The sequence below is a fragment of the Malaya genurostris genome, chromosome 2 (assembly GCF_030247185.1).
Source record: "Malaya genurostris strain Urasoe2022 chromosome 2, Malgen_1.1, whole genome shotgun sequence".
NCBI lineage: Eukaryota > Metazoa > Arthropoda > Insecta > Diptera > Culicidae > Malaya > Malaya genurostris.
The window spans coordinates 49,944,093-49,961,173 of record NC_080571.1 but is presented as its reverse complement, the minus strand read 5'-3'; the positions used below and the strand labels follow the sequence as shown (position 1 = coordinate 49,961,173).

The 17,081-nt window shown below is 43.0% G+C and overlaps 2 protein-coding genes across 2 annotated transcripts; both read left to right on the top strand.

The window, feature by feature from the left end:
* Nucleotides 1–1,153: 1,153 nt before the first annotated feature.
* Nucleotides 1,154–2,592, top strand: LOC131428618 (uncharacterized). Its single transcript, XM_058592663.1, has 5 exons — nt 1,154–1,746; nt 1,815–1,968; nt 2,051–2,302; nt 2,397–2,471; nt 2,539–2,592. The coding sequence occupies exons 1-5, from the start codon at nt 1,154–1,156 to the stop codon at nt 2,590–2,592; spliced, it is 1,128 nt and encodes a 375-aa protein (XP_058448646.1).
* An 8,915-nt stretch (nt 2,593–11,507) lies between these two features.
* On the top strand, nt 11,508–15,888 carry LOC131428617 (uncharacterized). The gene is made up of 3 exons (XM_058592662.1): nt 11,508–13,645; nt 13,769–15,305; nt 15,568–15,888. Exons 1-3 carry the CDS (start codon nt 11,508–11,510, stop codon nt 15,886–15,888), a joined length of 3,996 nt encoding a protein of 1,331 aa, XP_058448645.1.
* The last annotated feature ends 1,193 nt before the right edge of the window (nt 15,889–17,081 follow it).

The following is a 17,081-nucleotide window of genomic DNA, read 5'->3' as shown; positions in this document are numbered from 1 at the left end:
ATCTTTTTTTTCAGATTTGATATTTGGAGTGTTGATATATTTTTCCCAAAAATGAAAACAATAATGCTGAAAAAATGTTTTTTGTAGAGCAACTATTTCCAATCTGTTGTCCGTGATATGAAAAAGTTGGGAATCACTGTCATAGAGCATTTTCATAACATTTACGTCCACACTAACATTACTGGACTACGAATTGGACAGAGGTTCGCTAGTTATTTTTATGATAAAATAGTGAATACTTTGCGAATATGTTCGAAACACTAGACCTAGAGTAGCCGGTGAACTTCGTTTAGAAATTGAAATATTGAAATAATTTCGAGAATTCGCAGCATCACTAGAAACAATTTTATTGTTTGAATATTGATGACTGACATCGAAATTTTGAATTCAATTTAATACCATGTCTTTCACGCGAATCATTAAAAAGATCATTTTTTTCCTCACCATACTCCATCATTTAAACCAATCCTATAGAAATAGAGCGGAGTTGAATAACTCTAATGGCAGAGTTAGAGGTTCCTAATATCACTTTGTTCATTGTGTTTGATAACCAAATTAGGGGCCTAATAATGGGTTTTGTCACACACACACACCAACTGTAAAAAAGAAAGTCATTTCACTCCAATGAAGGACGGAATTAATCATACCAATTTATCAAATAATCAAATCACCCCAGTTGTCTATTTGTTTATAATTTCATTGATATAGGTACATTAATATGACATCAATCAAAGGACGAACGGGCTAATTTAATAAAGTGCTCGATAGACTCTTTCGCAGATGTTCAAATCAACATCAAAATGGTAAATTTCCCTGCTTTGAATTCATCTAATTGACGAGCCTAACTGAACTATTTTAATTCATTTTGCCGTGTATTTTTGATAACGTTCCCAAGCATAAATTTTGAAGGAAAATTTGGATACGATTAAACTTTATTACGGCACGAAATTATTGTCCGTCTCTTTCCATTGGATTTATCCAACGCTGACCATCACTACTACCGTTCCTGTGTGGCCTCATCAGAATTTTAAATTGCTTCCCTGTTCTCGACCAGAATCACTAGGGAACCCGAAAATGCATTATATAAGCCATTTTACACAACATTCGGAGCACTTTTCAATCTGCTGCTACCCCCGGTGACGCGTGACGCAAAATGGAAAGTTTCCGGTCGCTATTCCTCTTCAACAAAGCAGTCGGTTTCGGTGCCTACACCTTTCGGTTGTCCGGTTCGAACGAGAACGGTCGAATGGTTTCAGCCTGGACACGCTCCGGACTGACACTGTTTGCGATGAATTTGCCCATCTACGCCTATTTCGCCTACCGGAATGTCAACGCACCGTACCTCAGCAGTGGTTCTGCCCTCCTGGATAGCTGCTTCCAGACGATGCTGGAAGTTGGTTACGTTTCGCTGCCGGTCGCATCGATATTTCGGCTGACCAAAAGAACTCTCCTGGCGACTATTTTGAGTCGCCTGCGGTGGATCGATTTGCGAATTAGTGCACTGGGAATTCCGGTGGACCACGGTTACGAGAACCGAGTGTTGGTACTTTGCACCGTTTTCTACCTGATCGTCGTTACCGTGGCCAGTGTGTGCGCGTTGGTACTGCTGGGGAACTTTTGGAGTACTCTGATGTTCTACGGCGGAAAGATTTACATAAGCTACGTGGCCTCGGTTCTGGCCACGAATGCATTCGTCATGGCACTGGTGCTGCTGCGGAGAATTTGGTTTCTGGAGAAAGTGCTGAGGTAACTGAAATATGATTTCAATTTTTGAAAAATTTCCACAAAATTTATTATCCTCTCTCCTACTGCAGACAAGATTTGGGTATTAGCAAATTTTCTACAGTTCAAATTACCCGTCCCAAATATCCTCCGGAAATGTTGCAGACACGAATATCAACCGTAGCACAAATCTACGATGATTTGTACCAATTATCGAACAAAATAAGCTTACTGTTATACGTCGAGGTACATCCGTTCCACTAACCCAGTGACCCGGAAACGTCGTTTCCGGTGCCACTCTTCAAATTAAACAACTGCTCGCTTTCAGGTGATATTCTACTGTACCATTGTGTTGATATATGGCATCCTGTCCCTTTTTGCTGCATATCGAGCGGTTCGGACAGGTCAGGATGAGCACATTGCCTGCTGCGGAATGCATACCATCTGGTGGTTTGAATACTGCGGTATCATAATAGCGATTCTCGTCGTCTGCAACTCGTTAAAGCAGGCATCCAAGGACGTACAGTCCGTTCTGGGAGTGGCGCTCACCCGGGAGGGAACCGGAATGGTGGCAGTAAAGGTGAGATTGCACATGGATTAACGTTAATCCCTCCAGGATCCTTTGCATTCATTACTTAATTGACACACACACACACACACACGCACACATGCAGATACGAGCGTTGATGCTACAAATTAAGCACAACACTCCCAGGATCACAACCTGGTTATTCGAAGTGGATTTATCGGTGTTCTACAACGTGGGAAACAAACGATGTAAGTATGATCATTCCTTTAATGAGCTTCGTATTTCAGATGGTTGGCACCATGGCATCGTTTCTGTTTATGATGGTTCAGTTCGACAGCTAGGATAGTTTATTGGGTTGATGTTTTGCGAAACAATACAGGTGAAGAAGGATCAACAGAATTTGGAATAAAGCTTCAAATTTAAATTGGTACTTTTTTTTTATTCCGATCGATTTAAATTATTGATTCCTAGCTACGTTAAAGAAGAAAATCAGATAGAAACACTGCTCGAAGGTGCTCTTTCACATTTTGTATAAATATGTAACTTTTTTAATTAATAATCAATGTGACGCTCTGTTGATAAGTGAATCAATAGTACTTGATATTATACAATCTCATAAAATGGATTAAGACTATGAGGAGGTGGTCTTGAAAATCAACTTTCATTTCCTATTTCTTTGTTAAACAAGAGAGAGGCACGTTCAAGGTCCTGCTAGAAAGTATTGTTTTTGTTAGTTTGAAAAAAAACGCAAAATTTTTAAAATAATTCCAAAAGATCTGATTCAATTTTGACATTTAAAATTTAAAGAGCTAATCTTCATCTGCCTATGAACGCGAGTGTACGTAAATTTCAGCATAAATACGAAATAACTTAAAGAATCTCCATCAAGTTTACCACTAGTACCAAAGGTGTGAAATGATACTTCTTGACAAGCACAGATACTTTCTGCACTACTCAGAAGTGATCATAAGGGTAATCATGAAGGAGAGTTGTAGTAAGTTCAGTAAGAAAAAGGAATTTCAATGTAAAATTCATTCGACGAGAAACGATACTTCTTGACTAATACTTTCACATCAAAAGAAAATTATAAGGTTATTTTAGGGAAGAGGGGTCACAAACATATTCACAAGAGGGAGGGAGAATAAGTATTTTTAAGAAAGGGATATAACATTGATCTCAATTGGCGAAGAAATAATACAGTCAATGTGCGTTTTTGCCTTTCTCTATAGAAAGGTATTAGAATTGCTGGAAAAACCGACATTTAAACGAAGCCTCGGAGACCCATAGTGTTATATACCATTCGACTCAGTTCGACGAGATCGGAAAATGTCTGTGTGTGTATGTGTGTGTGTGCACTTTTAGAAGATATTTGAACGCGTTTAATTTTCTCAGAGATGGCTGAATCCGATTTCAACAAACTTGGACTAGTTTGAAAGCTACTGTCGGGCCATTGATCAAGTTCAAAGATCAAATGGCTGTGACCTTTGGTTCCGGAGATATGATTGTATAAGTGACGTAACCAACAAAGAGCGTTGTATTTGAACGCACTCAATTTTCTCAGGGATGGCTGATCAGATTTTAACAAACTTGGGCTCGTTTGAAAGCTACTGTCGGGCCATTGATCAATTTCGAAGATCAAATGGTTGTGACTTTTGGTACCAGATATATGATGGTATATGTGACGTAACCGACAAAACACGTTGATTTTTACCACTCTCATGCAAGGGCGCCAAAATTTTGGGATCACCTCTTGTTACGGCCCACACTTAATATTTTTGTTTTTAAAATGAAATGAAACATGAACTACTACACTTACCTCACAATATTTGATAATTTTCATACTTACCCTAAATTGTGTAATTTCATTTGCCTATACCTGAAATTTATACTTACCTTACACATCACACATACTTACCTACTGTTGTACAATTTGACAGATAGAATTGTAATACCCACACTATGAACTGTAAAACGGGAAACAAAACGGAATTAAAAAACTAAGCACAGTCTTTATTCAATCGTCAGCTAGAACGGCCTTTCTTCTCGCTATCCGAAGTCAAGTGAAAGCAAAGTGTAAAAGGGTTTCCGTGTCCACCAAAGTGAACTACCGGTATCCAAAACTCGCCCAACAGTTACACGAACAATTTTATGGTGCCGAAACCCGGGACTTCCCGGCGTTAAAACGTAGTGGTTTTCTTGAAACAAGGCGATTACCCTTGAAAACGTGTTTGCTTAGTGCATGCTGGAAAAGCATTTTATTCGTCGGATGTTCACCAAGTGATACGTTGGGTTTATTGGCTGTAGCAAAAGCAGCAACATACTCAAAGTTAGACATCGTTTGCTCCAAGAGTACCGGCGCAAGGCCAGTTTCCAGCGCCCTCACAATCGCTAGTCGGGAGATTTGAAGGTTAAGTACGGTTCTAACCGGCCACGCCGATAGAATTTGGAGGTTAAGTACAGACCGAGCAGGTGGGTGAGCTTTTATTCTTTTATCGGACTCGAGCAAAAGTTGAAGCATTTGCATGCCAGGCGTGCCTATGTCGTTGGATCTATTGAACTTATTCGCGATTTTGATGATAACTTTGATCAAACAAAAACAGCCGAAATTCCTTTTCGTCTCGAGCGGCTGGATAAATTGATGGAAGAGCTTGAAAGTGTGGAAACTGAGTTGGATTAACTTCGATGTGGTGATCCTATTTTTTCGGAGACACGAGCAGAGTTTCAGACATTATACTTTCGCTTGAAAGGTTCCTTGTCAAGCAAACGAGCAATTCCTCCCCCAACGGTACCCCCTGTTCCTGTACATGAAATGACACCGATGTCGTCCGGTGTTCGTCTTCCGGAGCTAAAACTTCCGGAATTTAATGGTAATCCAGCAGATTGGGCCGGATTTCACGATTTATTCAAAGCGATGATACATGATAACACCTCGCTTTCATTGCCGTTTCAACCTTCCGAGTGAACGGACGTGCTTTGTGTTTACTGCGAAAGCGTTGAAAACCAGTGCCGTGTGTGATAAAGTGACCGGACGATCAAAACTAGATTGCTATTGTGTAATAGACAATAGTGCTTTTTCCTGTGAGAGGTTTTATGCACATTATATACTGAAGCAGTGTATTGTTGTGAGCGGACGATCGAAACAGTACCGTTAGCCGGTGATTGTTCGATCGATCAAAACAGGCCCAGCGGTGTACGTGATATCACTGTGCGGATTAAAAAAGAGTGTGCTTTTTCCTCTCGGAGGTTTTTTGCACACCATCGCAGCGGCGATACGCCGATCGACGAGGGCTAGGCCTTGGTGGCCCCCGTTGGATTTAAGTTAAGTATCATTATTTAGTTTTTTTTTCCTTCCTGCATTCGACTGTTCTATTTCTCCCCGATTCACTTATTTCTGTGCGGAGGTAGCTCCGCAACATGTCTAGTGTAAATTCTGACCCCCCCGTTCCCGATGATCAAATGGAGACTTCCCTTGACTATAAAAAGTCTCGCATAAAGAGCTATCCGGATGGGCTCGCACTACCGGCCGGTCCTTATGCGGTCTATTTCCGGACCAAATCGAAAGAAAAAAAATTAAATATTTTAAAAATATCGCGGGACCTGTCCTCGCGATACAATACTATAAAAAGTTTTGATAAGATACGTCCAGACAAGCTCAGGGTCCTGTTTACCAGTTCAAAACAGGCTAATGAGCTCGTTCAAAATGATCCTTTTACGCGGGAGTACCGCGTCTACGTGCCAGCTCGTGAAGTCGAAATCGACGGTGTGGTCACCGATTCGAGTTTGACTTGCGAGGACGTTCTTAAGTACGGGGCGGGTTGTTTTAAAGACCCCTCACTTAAGAATGTCAAGATACTGGATTGCAAGCGATTGCCTTCAGTATCGATCGCCGGGGATGGAACAAAGTCCTATCCCCAATCAGACTCTTATCGTGTGACCTTCGCCGGTTCTGCTTTGCCCAACTACATCCTCTTGGACCGGGTTCGTTTGCCTGTTCGCCTATTCGTACCCCGAGTAATGAACTGTACTAATTGCAAACAACTGGGGCATACAGCTACCCATTGCAGCAATAAGCCACGTTGTGCTAACTGTGGGGAAGCTCATGCGGACGGCTCTTGCGGTAAGGATGCTGAAAAGTGTCTCTACTGTAAGGAGGGTCCGCATGACCTCTCTGATTGTCCCGCTTACAAACTGCGAGGTGATCGAATGAAGCGTTCCCTAAAGGAGCACTCCAAGCGTTCTTTCGCAGAGATGCTTAAAAGTGCCACCCCTCCTAAACAGACAACGAACCCATATGCCTACTTGTCAACTGACGAGAGCGATTCTGACGACCCTTTGGAAGGTCCATCTTCGGCGGTCCCTCATAGCTGTAGGAAAAGAATAAATAAATCCTCTCATAAGCTACCTAGTAAGGGTTCGAAGGTGTCTTCCGAAGGGCTTCGAAAAGTTACAGCTAACGGGAATCGGGACACAACACCGAAGCAAAAAGCTCCTGGTCTCGGAAAACTCAATTCCGAGATGGAATTCCCACGACTTCCCGGGACTACAAAATCCCCAAGCGTCCCAGAAAATCTACCAGAGAACCAACTAGGTGCTGGACTTATCAAGTTCTCTGATGTTGTGGACTGGATTTTTACAACTTTCAATATTTCAGACCCTCTTAGAAGCATTTTAATTGCTTTCATGCCAACAGTAAAAACATATTTGAAGCAGTTGACTGCAAATTGGCCCCTTCTCTCAGCGATTGTATCCTTCGATGGCTAAATCATCCACCGAGGTCACGGATCTAATCACTGTTTTACAGTGGAATTGCAGAAGTATCATCCCAAAAATAGATTCTTTTAAGTTTCTAGTAAATGATCTGAAATGTGACGCATTTGCATTGTGCGAAACTTGGCTAACTTCTGAAATATCCTTAAACTTCCACGATTTTAACATTATTCGCCTGGATCGAGATGTTCCCTATGGAGGAGTACTTTTAGGGATCAAAAAGTGCTATTCTTTTTATCGAATTAACCTCCCCTCGATACCAGGTATTGAAGTTGTCGCATGTCATGTTACAATCAAAGGTAAGGACCTTTGTATTGCTTCCATCTACATTCCCCCAAGAGCCTCGGTTGGGCATCGGCGACTCAGTGATATCATTGAGCTCCTTCCCGCACCGACGTTGGTTTTGGGAGACTTTAACTCACACGGTACGGGATGGGGCTGTCTTCACGACGATAACAGATTAGCTATGATCCATGATATTTGCGACAACTTCAATATGACAATCTTGAATACGGGAGAAATGACACGGATTCCTGCACCACCAGCAAGACCAAGTCACCAGCGGCTCAAAACCATCGAAGACAATCAATGTTTCGTATGACCTCACACGAAATATTGATTGGAATAGCTATGCGACCTCGATATCTGAGAAACTTGAAAGAACTCAACAACTTCCTCCGGAGGAAGAGTACACGTTTTTGGCTGGCTTGATTCTCGATACTGCGATTCAAGCTCAGACGAAACGTGTACCCGGCGCAAAAACTAACATCCGTCCTCCCAACCCGTGGTGGGACAAAGAGTGCACAAATTTAAACGCGGAGAGAGCCTCCGCGTATAAAAAATTCAGAAAAAATGGAACACCTGATAATTACCGGAATTACGCGGCGTTAGACGTTAAAACTAAGAACTTGATTAGAGCCAAGAAACGCGGTTACTGGCGTCGGTTTATAGACGGCTTAACGAAAGAAACATCTATGAGCACTCTTTGGAACACAGCCCGACGAATGCGCAACCATAACACCACGAATGAAAGCGAGGAATACTCCAACCGCTGGATATTCGATTTCGCTAAAAAAGTATGCCCAGACTCTGTTTCGGAACAGAAGATCACCCGCGCCGCGACACCAAATACAAACGAATCACCGTTTTCGATGGTAGAGCTTTCACTTGCACTTTTGTCATGTAACAATAAAGCCCCGGGATTAGACAGAATAAAATTCAACTTGTTGAAAAATCTGCCTGACCCCGCCAAAAGGCGCTTGCTGAATTTATTCAACAAGTTCCTCACGGGTAATATTGTCCCACACGACTGGAGACAAGTCAGAGTTATCGCCATCCAAAAACCAGGGAAACCAGCCTCCGATCACAATTCGTATCGGCCGATTGCTATGCTTTCCTGTATCCGGAAATTGTTCGAAAAAATGATTCTGTTTCGTCTAGACAATTGGGTCGAAACTAATGGTTTACTTTCAGATACACAATTTGGTTTCCGCAGGGGCAAAGGAACGAACGATTCTCTTGCGTTGCTCTCAACAGAAATTCAAATGGCATTTGCTCGTAAAGAACAAATGGCGTCAGTTTTCCTAGACATTAAGGGGGCTTTTGACTCAGTTTCTATAAATATCCTATCTGAGAAGTTGCATCAGCATGGTCTTTCGCCAGTTTTGAACAACTTTTTACATAATCTATTGTCTGAGAAACACATGTACTTTGCGCATGGTGATTTGTCGACAATACGATTCAGCTACATGGGTCTTCCTCAGGGCTCATGCTTAAGCCCCCTTTTATACAATTTTTACGTAAGTAATATCGATGAATGTATCAACACATCTTGCACGCTAAGACAACTTGCCGACGACAGCGTTGTGTCTATTATAGGACCCAAAGCTGCCGATCTCCAAGGACCATTACAAGATACTCTCGACAACTTATCATCATGGGCTCTTCAAATGGGTATCGAGTTCTCTACGGAGAAAACTGAGCTGGTTGTATTTTCGAGGAAGCGAGAACCAGCACAATTACAGCTTCAACTAGGGGGTGAAACCATAGCTCAGGCCTTCACATTTAAATATCTCGGGGTCTGGTTCGACTCCAAAGGCACCTGGGGATGTCACATTAGGTATCTGAAACAAAAATGCCAGCAGAGAATCAACTTTCTTCGTACAATAACCGGATCATGGTGGGGTGCCCACCCAGGAGACCTGATCAGGTTGTATCAAACAACGATATTGTCCGTGATGGAATACGGATGCTTCTGCTTCCGATCAGTGGCGAACACTCATTTCATCAAGCTGGAAAGAATTCAGTATCGTTGTTTGCGTATTGCCTTGGGTTGCATGCAATCGACTCATACGATGAGCCTCGAAGTGCTGGCAGGCGTTCTTCCACTGAAAAACCGGTTCTGGGATCTCTCATATCGTTTGCTCATTCGATGCGACATTTTGAATCCTCTGGTGATTGAAAACTTCGAAAGGTTAGTTGAGCTTAACTCTCAAACCCGTTTTATGTCCTTGTATTTTGATTACATGGCTCAGAATATTAATCCTTCTTCGTTTGTTTCCAACCGTGCTCATTTCTTGGATACTTCTGATTCTACTGTGTTTTTCGACACATCCATGAGAGAAGAAATTCGTGGAATTCCGGATCACGTGCGCCCTCAAGTGGCCCCAAATATTTTTTATAATAAATTTAGAACAGTCAACTGTGAAAAGGTGTTTTACACTGACGGATCAAACATCAACGAGTCCACAGGCTTCGGCATCTTCAATCAAAACATCACCGCTTCTTACAAACTCAGTGATCCGGCTTCAGTTTACGTCGCAGAATTAGCTGCTATTCAGTACACCCTCGAGATCATTGAAACCATGCCCAAAGACCATTACTTCATTGTCACGGACAGTCTAAGTTCAATAGAAGCTCTCCGGGCAATGAAGCCAGGAAAGTATCCCCCATATTTCCTGGGGAAAATACGGGAACATTTGAGAACTTTATCTGAACGGTCTTATTTAATATCGTTAGTCTGGGTCCCTTCGCATTGTTCCATTCCGGGCAATGAAAAGGCAGACTTATTGGCTAAAGTGGGCGCATTGGAAGGTGATATTTATGAAAGACCAATCTGCTTCAATGAATTTTTCAGTATTTCTCGTCAGAAAACTCTCGAAAGTTGGCAAACTTCATGGACGAATGACGAACTGGGACGATGGCTACACTCCATTATCCCTAAGGTATCGACGAAACCTTGGTTCAAGGGGATGAACATGAGTCGTGATTTCATTCGCGTTATGTCACGGCTCATGTCAAATCACTATACATTCAACGCACATCTCCGGCGTATCGGGATCGTGGAGAACGGGCTCTGCACCTGTGGCGACGGTTATCAGGACATCGAGCATGTCGTGTGGTCGTGCGTAGAGTATCGTGACGCCAGGTCGAAGCTACTGGAATCCCTCAGGGCCCGAGGTAGACCGCCTGAGGTTCCGGTTCGGGATGTGTTGGCGAGTCGGGATAGTTCATATATGCTTCTCATATACCAGTACCTCAAACACATTGATATACAAGTGTAATGTGTTATTCCTCGCTCAGAAAATATAATCTCCACCTACAGGTTCGACACTAACATCCGCCCGATTCTCTCGATCCCCGTCCCTGTTCACCATCTTCATTGGAATTAACAAGATCTTTTTTTTTGTCACTAACTTTTTCGTTCCCCTTTCCCTGTTTTTTCACCATCTCGATGGCAACTAATTAGATCTCTGTCGTTTTCAAACATTTTGTTCCCACACCCCTTTTTTACCCCGTTTCCCACAATATTTACTTCTTTTTTTCATTCTCTTCCGTAACATCACCATCACCGGAAGACCGCTCCAGTCAATGACCAGCATGCGGGCCACCCGCCGGGCCTTCGTAGCCTGGGGGTGTTTCCCGCGGACCCTCACGGACCGAAGAATGCGGCCAACATAGAAAATTACCATCGCCATCTGGAATCATCTCATCCTAAATTCAATTCACCGGCCACTACCGATCGCCAGATACTATATTACATAATGATACTACTCTAGTTTTAAGTTAGACGATAATTAAGATTAGTAAATACCCTTGGCATCTTAGAGCTTAAGCAGTGTGCCTTAATATTATATTATATTATTGAATAAAAAAAAAAAAAAACACCTCGCTTTCGAATATTCAAAAGCTGCATTACCTACGTGCCTCTTTGAAAGGTGATGCTGCTCGAATTGTATCTTCACTTCCAATTGCCTCAACCAGTTACGCTGTGGCATGGAAAGTGATTTCTGATCGTTACGAAAATAAGAATTTGCTAATAAAACAACATATTTCTGCGCTGTTTTCGATCGCGCCCATTCGGAAGGAATCAGCTAGCGGATTGTCAGACTTAGCTGACGAGTTTGAAAAACATGTTAAAATCTTGGATTCTCTGGAGACCAAAGCCCAGCATTGGGATTCGGTGCTTGTGGAACTTCTTTTTAGTAGAATGGATTGCAATGCACAGAAGTTGTGGGAAAATCAGCGAGATGAAACAAAACGTCCTTCGTATGAAGACTTGATAGTGTTCATACACGAGCATTCTCGTACATTGCAGTCACTCCAGCTCTCCCAAACTGCCATTTCTTTTGTGGAAAACAAATCTCCAAGGTATCTCGCTGTGGCAAATCATGCTGCCTCAGAATCAACACAAAAGTGTGCCGCCTGTAAACAAACACACTACCTATTCCAGTGTGAATTTTTTCGAGCTCAAACCCCTCAACAGCGATTTGAGTTAGTCAAACGAAGTAATTTGTGCATAAACTGTTTGAAGTCCACACACCAATCCAAAAACTGCAACAGTGGCTCTTGCAAGTATTGTCAAAGAAAGCATCACACGCTGCTTCACCTTCCCCCGTCGCCGGCATTGTTCGTAACAGATGCCCAACAATACATGCAACCTGTAATCCCGATGCTCCAGAAGTCGGAGGTTGTCAATAAAATGTCGCTTGCTCCTACCGTTATACAGTCAAGTGACACCGTCGTCACTTCGGTCGGTAATTCGCGTTCGTTTTCGTCGCCGCCGGTATTAGCGCCCTTCCTTGCTTCGTCCGGTAACGTCGCACCTTCCTCCACAACGTGTCAAACAGTGATACCAGTTCCAGTTAACGATTACACAGTGTTTCTTTTCACCGCTCTTGTGAAAGTTCGAGACAATCTCGGACAAGATCAATTCGCACGTGTGTTACTAGACCGTGGGTCTCAGTCAAACTTCATTTCCGAATCGCTATGTCAACGCCTTGCGTTACATCGCAGCAAAGTCAACGTACCAGTAAGCGGTATTGGCCAAGCCATCATGAACGTGCGTTACAAAGTTTCAGTGCAGTTCTCTTCGAGATTTGAATCTCAGCAGCATTGCATGGAATGTTTAGTACTACCTAAGCTAACCGTCAGCCTACCAACGAAGTCAGTAAACATCATTGAATTTAATTTGCAAGCAGAGCAAATTAAATTCAATGAACATCTTCCAGTTCTACAGAAGACCAGTCTCGGATATATCATAGCAGGTAAAGTTCCTACTGAAGCATCTACGCCAGTCACATGCCTTGTGTCTACTTTTGATGATCTTGACGCCAAGGTTAAACGATTTTGGGAAGTAGAGAACTTTGATCATTATAAAACTTACTCAGCCGAGGAACAACAATGCGAAACTCATTTCGCTACCAGGCATATTCGCAATGCTGAAGGAAGGTACATGGTTCGTCTACCCATTCGCCAAGAAATGCTCCCTCTCATCGGCGACACGTGGGCTACGGCAGCTCGAAGGCTTACGGCGGTTGAAAAACGTTTACGAGCGGACGTCGACCTTCGAAATAGTTACGTGCAGTTCATGGAAGAGTATCGACAACTTGGTCATATGGAGGAGGTGCAGACTCGCGTCGCGGTGCCCCAGTTTTTCCTACCTCATCATGCAATCTCTCGTTCCGATTCGTCTACTACAAAAACCAGAATAGTTTTCGACGGATCTTGCAAGAGCAACAATCATCTTTCGCTGAACGACGTTCTACTTACCGGACCTACTGTGCAGCCTACTCTGTTGGCTACTGTGCTCAATTTTCGCATGCATCGCTATGCAATGACAGCGGACATAGAAAAGATGTACCGACAAATTCTAGTTCATCCGGAAGATAGGCCACTGCAACAAATTCTATGGCGTCAGAAAGAGTCCGAGGCGATCAAACCATACTATCTGAACACGGTTACGTATGGTACCTCGTGTGCTCCCTTTCTTGCAACAAGAACCCTGAATCAGCTTGCCGAGGACGATGGGGACGATTTTCCGCTAGCAACACCCGTAGTAAAACGAGATTTTTATGTAGATGATTTACTCACCGGATCAGACAATCCTGCCCTTCTGGAACATATTCCGGAAAGGTTTCGTGAGACACTTAGTGCTGTAGAGCTTGATCAATCGCCTGCGATCAAAACTCTCGGACTACTATGGTTTCCTGAGGAAGATCTTTTCGGCTTTAAGATTCCGCAGTTTTCAAGAATCGAAAAGGTTACGAAACGAATCGCGCTCTCTGAGATGTCACAGCTCTTTGATCCTCTGGGTCTAATTGGACCAGTTGTAGCCAGTGCTAAGATGTTTGTCCAACAATTATGGCTTTAAAATCTAAATTGGGACGATGAGCTTCCGGATAAATTGCAGTCATGGTGGCTGTCCTTTCGAGCTTCAATTGACACTATCGGACATCTTCGTGTACCCAGATGGGTTCTTAGTTCAACAGAAGTAAAGTGGGATCTTCATTGTTTTACTGATGCTTCAGAGCGCGGATATGGTTGCTGCATCTATGCTGTATCGCCTAACAGTGAATCTATCACAAGCAATTTACTTATCGCCAAATCGCGAGTAGCTCCAGCAGGTGGCCTTAGTATTCCCCGTCTTGAACTTTGTGCTGCTGTGCTTGGTAGTCAAGTGGCTGATAGTGTACTACAAACAATCGGATTCAGTGGATCTATGACGTATTGGACCGATTCAACCATAGTACTTCACTGGATCAGGTCACCACCTTCAAAATGGAAGGTTTTCGTATCCAATCGTATCGCAGAGATTCAACGGCTAACCAGAGACTATAAGTGGCGACATGTTTCTACAACGGACAACCCAGCAGATCGAATATCGCGAGGAGTGGAACCCCAGCAACTACTGCAGGACAGTCTGTGGTGGAATGGGCCATCGTTTTTGTTACTGTCATCGGAAGATTGGCCAGAATCAATTATCGTTACGTCGCCGTCTCTGACGGAACAACAAATGCTGGAACGCAAAACTACCGTTGCCCTTCATTCGCATGTACCTGACACTTCAATGATTCACGCCTATTCTGAACTTGCCCCTCTCCTCAGAGTCACAGCGTATTGTCAGCGATTCATTGCAAACTGTAGATCCGCTAAATCAGAACGCAGTCAAGGGTCGATTACGGTACACGAGTACGATAAAGCATTAAAAACTTTAGTGCGCATCACTCAAGCCGCTGATTTCAAGGCGGAATTGAAGTATCTTGAAGGCAGAGGTGGAGGTTCACTTAAAGGATTTCCATCAAAATCATCGATCAAAGATCTCGACTTGATCATCGACACTGGTCTACTGCGCGTCCATGGCCGTATCTCTAAATCAGCAGGCACGTACGACAGCCGATTTCCGATGGTATTACCTGCTAAACATCATCTCACGAAGTTGATCGCGAAATCAGTCCATCATCAAACGTTACATGCAGGACCTACGCAACTGCTTGCTATTCTCAAACAGCGTTTTTGGCCTGTTCGTGGCAGAGATCTCGCTCGAAGGACAGTTCACCGTTGTATTACGTGTTTCCGCTGTCGTCCAAAGATAAGTAACCAATATATGGCACCACTGCCAGCTGCTCGCATTACTGCCGCGAAGGTCTTCGAGCACACTGGGTTGGACTACTGTGGGCCGTTTCTCGTTCGTCCATTAGCGGGAAGAGGCGCTTCGGTAAAAGTCTGGGTCGCAGTGTACGTGTGTTTCGTCATAAAGGCCGTAGTGCTGGACATCGTCGCCGGGATGTCTGCTGCAGCGTGCGTCAACTCGCTTAGACGCTTCGTGAGTCGTGTCGGTCGTGTACGTATAATACACTGCGATAACAGCACATCATTCGTCGGCGCGTATCGCGAAATAAAGGAGATCCGACAGCAGTTCATCGAACAGCTGAAGTCCAGCGGGTGGCTCAACGAGTGCCTAGAAAAGGGTATAGAGTTCCAGTTCATTCCACCAAGAGCACCGCATGTGGGTGGACTCTGGGAGGCTGCGGTGAAATCTTTTAAACATCATCTTGTCCGCATCATGGGATCATCTCCATGATGATTTGCGTACAGCGGTTTCACAAGCCGAATGCATCATGAACTCCAGGCCTTTAACTCCGCTTTCGACTCATCCAGATGACCTTTCTGTGCTGACGCCGGCGCACTTTCTTATCGGAGAACCAACCTTTTGTCTTCCTGAGCCAGATCAATCCAACATTCCTGTTAATCGACTCTCTCACTTCCAGGCGACTCAGCGATCCATCCACGATTTTTGGAAACGCTGGTCGAAGGAGTACATCAGCCTTTTGCATCAACGGCCAGCTAAGTGGCGGAAGAATCCGACACCTTTTCGTATTGGGTCAATGGTCCTCCATAAGAAAGACAACACTCCACCAAAACAATGGCCTCTTGGGCGCATCATTGCCGTATTCCCAAACGAGGACAATATCGTACGAGTGGTGGATGTCCGCACACAAGCCGGTATTCGACGACGTGCTACGACGGAACTTTGCCTGTTACCTATCGATGAAGACCAGGAAATACGTCCATCTGATCGTGTTGATTGAATGCTACGCTTCAACCGGGGCCGGGATGTTACGGCTCACACTTAATATTTTTGTTTTTAAAATGGAATGAAACATGAACTACTACACTTACCTCACAATATTTGATAATTTTCATACTTACCCTAAATTGTGTAATTTCATTTGCCTATACCTGAAATTTATACTTACCTTACACATCACACATACTTACCTACTGTTGTACAATTTGACAGATAGAATTGTAATACCCACACTATGAACTGTAAAACGGGAAACAAAACGGAATTAAAAAACTAAGCACAGTATTTATTCAATCGTCAGCTAGAACGGCCTTTCTTCTCGCTATCCGAAGTCAAGTGAAAGCAAAGTGTAAAAGAGTTTCCGTGTCCACCAAAGTGAACTACCGGTATCCAAAACTCGCCCCACAGTTACACGAACACCTCTATTTTCGTCAAGCTCTAGTGCTCAAAAGTTCAAGCACCTCTAAAAAAGCCTTTATGCAAAATTTGAGCTAGATCGGACATGCGTAAGGGGTGCTGCCCGGTGGTAAAGGTTTGACAATTTTCGATCTTGAAAAAGCACCATAGGGGGGAGTACATGAAATTTCCAAAATCGAAAATTTTTTTTGATGCCAAAACTCTTAAAACTGCATAAAACATCGAAATTTAGTGTCATCTCGAAAAAAAATTTTTTTGAAGAAATCAACTTTCTGGGACTTGGAAAAATTTTGATATTTTTTCTAAGTCCCAAAAAGTCGATTTTTTCAAAAATTTTTTTTTTCGAGATGACACTAAATCTCGACGTTTCATGCAATTCTAAGCCTTTTGGCATTAAAATTTTTTTTTTTCGGTTTCGAAAATTTCATGTACTCCCCCCCTATGGTGATTTTTCAAGATATATGAAAATTCCAGATATATACAATTCCAGTGGACTAAGAAGGTATATATATATATATATATATATATATATATATATATATATATATATATATATATATATATATATATATATATATATATATATATATAGAAAGGTTATGCAATCACTGTGAAAACCGACTTTTGAACCGAGGCCCGGAGGGCCGAGTGTTATATACCATTCGACTCAGTTCGTCGAGTACGCAAAATGTGTGTGTGTGTGTATATGTGTGTGTATGTGCGTATGTGTGTATGTAACGTTTTTTTGCACTAACTTTTCTCGGCGATGGCGGAACC

What these genes read in the sequence shown, in the direction of transcription:
- LOC131428618 (XM_058592663.1), top strand. Translation starts at nt 1,154, where the DNA reads ATGGAAAGTTTCCGGTCGCTATTCCTCTTCAACAAAGCAGTCGGTTTC. An exon ending in TTTCTGGAGAAAGTGCTGAG is followed by an intron (nt 1,747 to 1,814) that starts GTAACTGAAATA and finishes CTCCTACTGCAG; the next exon opens with ACAAGATTTGGGTATTAGCA. An exon ending in TATTCGAAGTGGATTTATCG is followed by an intron (nt 2,472 to 2,538) that starts GTGTTCTACAAC and finishes TTCGTATTTCAG; the next exon opens with ATGGTTGGCACCATGGCATC.
- LOC131428617 (XM_058592662.1), top strand. Translation starts at nt 11,508, where the DNA reads ATGGATTGCAATGCACAGAAGTTGTGGGAAAATCAGCGAGATGAAACA. An exon ending in GTTGTAGCCAGTGCTAAGAT is followed by an intron (nt 13,646 to 13,768) that starts GTTTGTCCAACA and finishes TCGTGTACCCAG; the next exon opens with ATGGGTTCTTAGTTCAACAG. An exon ending in TTCCACCAAGAGCACCGCAT is followed by an intron (nt 15,306 to 15,567) that starts GTGGGTGGACTC and finishes TCTCACTTCCAG; the next exon opens with GCGACTCAGCGATCCATCCA.